The sequence below is a fragment of the Pectinophora gossypiella genome, chromosome 2 (genome assembly GCF_024362695.1).
Source record: "Pectinophora gossypiella chromosome 2, ilPecGoss1.1, whole genome shotgun sequence".
Classification (NCBI taxonomy): Eukaryota; Metazoa; Arthropoda; class Insecta; order Lepidoptera; family Gelechiidae; genus Pectinophora; species Pectinophora gossypiella.
Window position 1 is genome coordinate 5701835 of NC_065405.1, and position 8574 is coordinate 5710408.

The 8574-nt window shown below is 42.5% G+C and overlaps 1 protein-coding gene across 1 annotated transcript; it reads right to left on the reverse strand.

The window, feature by feature from the left end:
* Positions 1-2818: 2818 nt before the first annotated feature.
* On the reverse strand, positions 2819-4180 carry LOC126375320 (uncharacterized). The gene has a single exon (XM_050022266.1). It carries the CDS (start codon positions 4178-4180, stop codon positions 2819-2821), a length of 1362 nt encoding a protein of 453 aa, XP_049878223.1.
* Between the last annotated feature and the right edge of the window lie 4394 nt (positions 4181-8574).

Consider the following 8574-nt stretch of genomic DNA (forward strand, 5'->3'; position numbering starts at 1 on the left):
TAAGTAAGTAAACTGCTTCGTAACCGAATACTTGTTCTCAGATTGGGCAAAGATTAAGGTTTGTTTACATGCTTAACGAAGCTGTGCCGTGGCGTTGCTCACGTCCATGCAGACGGCCTACAGACGTTTGTTTATGTTTTTTTATCAACAGACGCATTCCAAAGTTCGTTGGATTTGTTTTATCGCTTTAGACTAGAGCTGCGTGATTGGGGCGTGTTGCATTATGTCCGCCTCAATCGTATATTTCCATTAAAGACCTACATTCGGTAACCGGGCCAGATAAGATAATGTAGAAGTTACATCATACTTACTCTACCACTGAAAAATAAAGCATTTAGGTTCAATTTGTTACCTTTATACACCGCCGTGCCGTTACGACGTAATTCTATATTCAAAATCAAGCATCATCATCATAGAGCAATACGGACCTCCGGCGGACTGGATAATCATTGTCAATAACTTAACAATTCGATAATTTTTACTAATAAAGTCCAAGAATTTGATAACAGGTTACTTGTTTTTTGAGAGTTGGAATTTGCTGCGTCATTACGTTATGCATAAAAAAACCAGTCAGCAAATCGCTTGGTAACCCCACGGGCTTAAATCACCTTGTGTGCTGTCTTGTGGGTTGTGGTATGCAAATTACTCTAAACGGTATTCGTTATGATCTAACACTGTTTATGTATAATTATGGTATACTTTATACCGCGAACCTTCTGGGATAGATATAGAGACGATGTAGCATTACTGATGTTTATAATTTCGTCGGTAAGTTTTGTGATCTCGATGATTTGACCTTTCGCAGGATGTGGGGAAGGGTGGGGGATGCATACGTCTTGTTAATCAAATAAAAATTTAGTAAAATTAGGTTTGCATGTAAGCCTTTAGATGTCTATATGAAAGACATTGAACCTCTGACAACACTCGTAATACCTTCCTCTCTTTTAAATATAGCAGTAAGTATTATGTATCTATAGTATGTTATTCTCACCTCCTAGATAAGCCTTTACAAAGTTTTACATATAGCTACATGCCCATTATTGCCCATGTTTACAAAGCAATGAGATTATAGTGAATACATAATAAACGTCATATTGCAATTAAAGATTAAATAGGTATTTCGCGCGTGCGCACACTTCCTACTGCATCTCGTGTTCTCGACGCGGAAATGAATCGGTTGCATCATTCGCTTTTATTGCTCATACAAAATACCTATCACGAGACTTACGAGTAATACCACAGATCCATTATTTCCATATCTTATGATTACGTAGTGTGTTGTAATAATTATCACTTCAGATTATGCCTACAAATACAAATAAAGATTATTAAAGGTGCCATAACTTGAGTGGGAGTGTGTAGATACCCAAGACGTAAGAAAGTTTTAAACTTTAGCCAATTAAGTTTTTGATTTTTTCAAAATAAGAATTGAATCCAATTATCATACAGTTCGACTGAACTTTGCTTGGCTGTCAAATACCTACTTAAACCCACGTTCATCCCTGGTTTATTTTTTATTTGTAAGGTGGTTGGTGTTTTTGCCTTTAATTCATGCACTGTATATATAGTTAACCTATTGATGATACCACTAGCTTAGATACAGCCCTTGATACAAAAATGCGGCGAAAACTTGGCGCTTGGTTAGTTCGTACATAGCGGTATATACATTCCATAAAATTGTGTCAAATTAAGAAAGTACGCATCGTCTTGTTACGTATATTAGCGCGTGGTGCTTCGTAACGCGGTCGGGTTATACTGCGACTCGGATTAACCGGGAGTACTTGTTTTAGTGTATTTTAAACTAAAATAATATTTTTGGTGGGTTTCATTCCGGCCAAGTAGTTAATGCCATCTGCGGCAAATCTACAATAGGTCACTTCAAAAAAAAAAAGTGGGTTTCACTGCACAATGTCATTACTTATTAGAAATATGATGTTCCATTCTTCTTTTTTAGCTTTGAGCTTCTATTTTTGCATGATTTTACCACGCACTACCCCTTTCTAGTTCGGGGCCTAATCGCGCACTGAGGTAAATTACTGTCAACATCGCTATGTTAACAGTAACTTTGCATCCCACTTTTTGAGCGCTGATGTTCAATCTACGGTAGTAATAAATCTAAGAGTTAACCAGCCAGCTACAAATTAAGTATCATTAACATGTGACCCAACCAACGTACAGTAATCCATCGTTGGACACAACGGCCTGATGTGTTATTAGGGATATGCTTCATTAGATAATGTGAAATGAAATGAATGACAGTAAAGTAGGGAGTTGAATGGGATTGAGTACCTATATTTAATTACCTTTAGTGATTATGTTAAGTAGATACATATTTAATATTATTTTGTGAAACGTACATAGAGTTTTTATCGTGCAACTTTTGTGGAATATCTAACATAGAACTATGTATGTATTTAACCAATGATATTATATATAATTGTTGCTTATGCAGATTTTATTTGCTGGGACTGAAGAAAACCCGCGGTGCAAGTGAAGATCCGGTTTATTTGGTAAACCACATTAAAAAATACAAAGGTAAAATACAAGTAAAAATCGTAAGTAAAAAATAGAAAATCGATGTAAAATCAGAGAAGTAGAGAAGAAGTGATTCGTGTCGTGTCCAATCAGATTCTTATTGGAAATTTTCGGTCCGGAACTAGCGGGCTGTGCGCGCATTACGTCGGCCAATCAGGAGCGCCGCGCCATGTATCCGCTCCTCGCGTCGCTCCCCGCGCCATGCCCCGCGTCGCTCCCCGCACCGCTCCCCGCGTCGCTCCTCCGTTTCGCAACGCAATTAGCGGGTCGTGCGTGCATTATCTTACCCCGCGACCTCCTCTTCTCGGCTGTCCGTAACATCCTCCCCTCGGCGTAGATCTTCGCAGCCTTCTTTCACCGGGAGGACGGCGAGACGTCGTAGAGGTCGGCGGAATATCCCTCCTCTCGTTCGTACGTCAGCGACTCTGGTCAGTCCGTCGGGTCCTTGATGCAGTCGGATTACTTCACCTCGTGGCCAGATGTTCCTCGGCAGTACTGGATCAGTGATAATCACGACGTCACCAACTTTCAGGTCCGCTCCGCGCCCGCTCCGTGTGCCTCCACGTGGTATGAGTGTAGGTAGGTACTCAGTTAGCCATCGACGCCAAAACACGTCAGCCAGCGCCTGCGTGGCTCTCCAGGTCCTCCTGTCTACCTCCCTGCACGGCCCGGTAGTGGGTAGGCCGCCGGAAGTCCCCAGTAGGAAGTGATTCGGTGTTAGCGCCTCCATGTCTCCTGGCTCAACAGGCACGTGAGTGAGAGGGCGTGCGTTGACCGTGTACTCTGCCTCCGTGAGTAATGTGGCGAGTACTTCGTCCCTGGGGTAGCGCTCGTGTAGTGTGGCGACTAACGCTGTCTTAACCGAGCGTATTAGCCGCTCCCATGCTCCACCTTGATTCGGTGCCCCGGGTGCGATGTATTTCCAGTTCGTTCGTTGTAGTAGAGCGAAGTCCTTGAGTTGTGGACCCCACTCTCGCTGCGCTGCTCGCAGCTCTTCGTCCGCGCCATGAAAGTTCGTCCCATTATCGCTGTAGATTGTTACTGGCCACCCCCGCCGCGCCGCCATCCGCCGTAGGCACATAATAGCAGAATCCGTAGATAGCGACGGTGAGATCTCTATATGGACCGCTCGCGTAGTGAGACACGTAAACAGGGCGCCCCAGCGCTTTTCCTTATGTCGCCCGACCGTCACGTACATAGGGCCGAAAAAGTCGAGGCCCGTGTAGCTAAATGGCCTCGCGTGCGCTGCGAGTCTTTCATAGGGCAGGTCTCCGTGAACTTGCGGTCTCGGTCTGGCTTTCTTCACTTTGCAGAGTTGACATGAATGCTCCACGGCTCGTACTGTAGGTCGTATACGTGTGATATAGAACTTCTGTTTCAGGTCGTTGACAACTTGCTCTCGGTTGGCGTGGTTCGCCGCCTTGTGTGCGTGCGCGACGAGTAGCCGGGTGAAAGCGTGGCGGCCGTCCATTATTAGCGGGTTTTTTGACTGCTCGCTTATTCTCGCCACGCCCACGCGACCGTGTAGTGTAAGTAAGCCTCTGTTGTCTATCCGTGGGTCGAGCTTACGCAGCGCGCTGTTCGGACGTAACTTCAAGTCCTTTTTCAGTCGTTCTATTTCGTCGGAGTACGAGTCCTCTTGCATTTTCTTATACCATAGCTCTTCTGCCTTTGTGATATGGGCGAGTGTTCCGTAATGGAACAGATTTTCCTACGAAAATATATTTCTGGAATCTGGATTGATTTTCTTTGCATTATTTGTATTTTTTACGAGTCATGATAGTTTGCATTTTTTCCGTTTCTCCGATGGCGCCACAATCAGCGCTAATTTCATTATGGACGATCTAATGAATGAAATCTTCTTGTCAATTGAAAAGTTGTTGACACATTGCTCTGAAGGCAGTTGCATATCGCATACACCAGTAACGTCTTCAAAATTATCTCGTCGTGTGTGATGTTATTCTTTTGTTACGGAAACAAGAGAAGTGTGAAGAAAATACTTGCTGGAGTGCAGCCCCGGGATAACTAAGATTGTGTTATATGAGTAGGCAAACCTTCTGAAGACATACGCCGGGCCCGGCAAACCCAGTGCGCACGGCATTCCAGGAGTTCGGTAAGTGCTTGCTATCAGACTCATTAACATAATTATTTTTGGTCCGTCGAGCCGGATTTTCAGATTCCAGAAAGTATTTTCTAGTTTCGTTTCCATTTTCTATTGCGTACATACGTACCTACCTAGTTTCTTTGTTCATTTTCGTGTTCACCATCTTTGCCACGCATAATGTCGGACGATGAAATAGTGAAGGAATCTCGCGTATCAGAGAATATTCCTTTTTCCAAGAGTAATCTTTCATATCAACAAGATGTTTTCGAGCGAGAAGTAATCTTAGACGATTTGAAACGTACCCTGCAGTTCGCAACCACCGATGAACAAAAGTTTCGTTCGCGAACTATCGATATAAATTCTCATCAAAAAAAGTTTAGCAAATTGCAAACTAAAATTGAGAAATATTTGATGCTTAATAACTTGTTTAATAAGGAAGAGCAGATCAAAATTCGTAACGATTTCGATGACTATTATCATGCTATTATTACGCATTCTAATAAACTTAAAAGGGCAGACGAGCAGTGCAGACGCGCTAGTAGTTTACCTTTAATTCAATTAAAGAAATCGAATACCAATGCAAAATTACCAAAATTGTCTTTGCCCACTTTTTCTGGTAATTACGCTGACTGGAATTCATACCGGGATTTATATGATTCACTCGTACATTGCAATACTGACTACACTAATGTCGAAAAATTCCGTTACTTACTTCTTACATTAAAATACGAACCTTATAATCTAATTAAATCAATTTCTATTACGGAGGATAACTATCAAGGAGCTTATGATATTTTAATAAAACGGTACGACAATAAGAGAAAAATCGCAACCCATCATCTTGAAAAAATTTTAGATATCGAACCGTGTAATGATAAAAATATTAATTCTTTGCGTATTTTTCTAAATACTTATCACGAACATATTAAAGCCCTTGAAGCCTTAAATTTTGATTTTCAGAACAATTTAGAGTGGAGTTTTATCATAGTGACAATTTTATTGCGTAAAATACCTATTTCATTCCGTAGAGAGTTCGAACGAAAGTTACCATTGCATACGAGTATACCCGCGGTTGAAAGTTTAATTACCTTCCTTGAGCATGAATTGGCCGCATGCGAAATTTCTAATCCCAATTGTGGGCAGTTTACAAAAACTGCGTCGGACAATTTGAATTCCAATCAGTCACGTAGTGGAAGCGCTAGCAGTGGTGCCAACATGATGAACAAATCATTTGCGCACAAGCGAACATTCGCAGCTGGCTTCACGCCACAAAATATCGAGTCCGCGTATTCTGCAAGCAATATTGAATCTAATATACAAGGTGCGAAGGCGTATAGTTGTTTGTTGTGTGATGCTCAACATACGTTGACAAAATGTTCTAAGTTTCTTAACCTTACCCCTTCGGAAAGGTATTCTTTTATACAAGAAAAAAATGTGTGTTTTAATTGCTTGCATGTAGGTCATGACGTAAGACATTGCAAATCTAGTTTCGTTTGTCGTTCCTGCAAAAAACGTCATCATACTTTATTGCACTTTGAGAGTAACAAACAGTCCTTAAGCTGTATGAATGAACCCGGTTCACTCACGCAAGGTGGTTCTTTGAACGATAATAATTCTATTTCGCTTTCTCCCAACAAGAATGTTTATGCGTCCTCCTCGGACACTTCTATTATGAAAACCTCGGATAGTGGGCAAGTGGCGATGACTTCATCCGTGGTAGGGGATCGCTCGCGCGCAGTTTCATCCAAGGCGCCTTTTGTTCGAACGGGTACCGTTCTACTGTCAACCGCACTCGTCGATGTATGTGTTAACAATACGAAGCGATCGACTGTGCGTTGTCTTATTGATACCGGTAGTCAAGTATCTTTTATTTCGGAGGCTTGTGTACAACGTTTAAACATAGCGAAAAAACATGTAAACTTTCCACCTGTTTTCGGTATTAACGAAGATAAACCGGTACATCCTAAAGGTGCTGTTTTCTTTCAAGTTGCGCCGAGAAATAAATCAAGTCCGATTGTTAACATTAATGCGTTAGTTTTGCCAAAGTTAATGACAACAAATATGCCTGCGTGCCCACTCCCTTCTACAGGGTGGTCACATATTGAAAATTTGACCTTAGCTGACCCTGAATTTTATACTCCACAACCCGTGGAAGTCTTACTCGGTGCTGACGTACTCTCTGAGATTTTATTGTATAACACTATAACGGGTTTACCAGGTTCACCCATTGCTATGAATAGCATTTTTGGTTATCTTCTTTTGGGAAAGATAGATTTCGATTCAGTTTCGATTTCAACCCCTATTCATGCGTGTCACAGCTCCTTCTCCGAGGACTTTGACCTTAAGCGCTTTTGGGAACTGGAATCAGTTTCAGAACAAAAGTCTCTCACTCCTGACGAACTTCTGTGTGAGAAAATTTATAATGATACACAGATACGTGATGATTCCGGACGGTACGTGGTGGCGCTGCCGTTTAAACCCGACGCACCGCCACTCGGCGAATCCCGGGATATTGCTGTTGCTAGGTTCCGTAAATTGGAGTGCAAACTCGAACGCAATCCGCAGCTCAAACGCGATTACCACGCTTGCCTCCAAGAGTATATTGATCTCGATCATATGGAGTCTGTGGATAGTCAAGCAGCTGTATCGAGCTCGTACTATATTCCGCACCACGCCGTGGTCAACCAATCGAGTGAAACCACAAAAACCAGAGTAGTCTATGATGCAAGTTGCAAGACTACCCAAGGAAATTCCTTGAATGATATTTTATTAGTCGGACAAAAGCTTCATTTAGACATTGTCGATGTCTTATTAAAGTTTCGCATTCATTCTATTGTTTTTACCGCGGACATCAAACAAATGTATCGCAACATTTTAATTCGGGAGCAAGACAGGGATTTCCAACGTATAGTATGGCGCTCATCTCCTCAAGATCCACTGCGTGATTACCGTCTTAAAACGGTAACGTTTGGTGTAAGTTCTTCACCGTACCTTGCACTACGCACCATGCAGCAGCTCGCCCAAGACGAGGCGGCTCGCTTCCCTCGCGCTGCGCGAGTGTTGCAGAGCGATGTTTTCGTTGACGATGTGGTTTCGGGCGACAACAGTGAGGCTGGTGCACTTACGTTGCAGAGAGAGCTAGTGGACATCTGCCGGACAGCAGGCTTCGAGCTTCATAAATGGCATAGCAATTCCGCGGCCATTCTGGCTGCAGCTAGGCCTGATTGTTCTGACGGTGAGCGGCGCGATAGCGTCCTATTCGCAGAGATGGAGAATGATAAAAAAATTAAAGTTTTGGGTCTCCAATGGCATCCTAAAAATGATGCTTTTGCCTTTAGTGTCAAAACAAACAGTGAAATTTGTACGAAGCGTTCGATTCTATCGGAAATTGCAAGAATTTACGACCCACTCGGGCTTTTATCCCCTGTCACTCTTTTTGCAAAACATTTAATACAACTTTTATGGATTGCACGCGTGGATTGGGATGAAACCCCACCACAAGAAATCGTTAATTCTTGGTCTACTTTTGTTAGTGAACTTCCACTTTTAACTCAAGTTTCTTTTCCGCGTCATGTGTTTTCTAAAAACCGCCTTATACAGCTTCACGGCTTTTCCGACGCGTCTGAGCGTGCGTACGCTGCTTGTATCTACTTGCGCGTACAAAATGAGGAAGGAGAGGTAGATATTTCATTGTTACTAGCAAAAACACGAGTTGCTCCTACTAAACGTATTTCGATACCACGTTTAGAGCTGATGGCGGCATTATTATTAGCAAAAATTATGCAAAAGGTTTTACATACCTACGTTGAGCTTATTTCGCCTGATCAATTGTTTGCGTGGTCCGATTCCACAATCGTACTTTCATGGTTACGTGCCGCCCCTCATGAGTGGAAAACCTTCGTTTCCAATCGTATTACGGAAATATTACAAGCTGT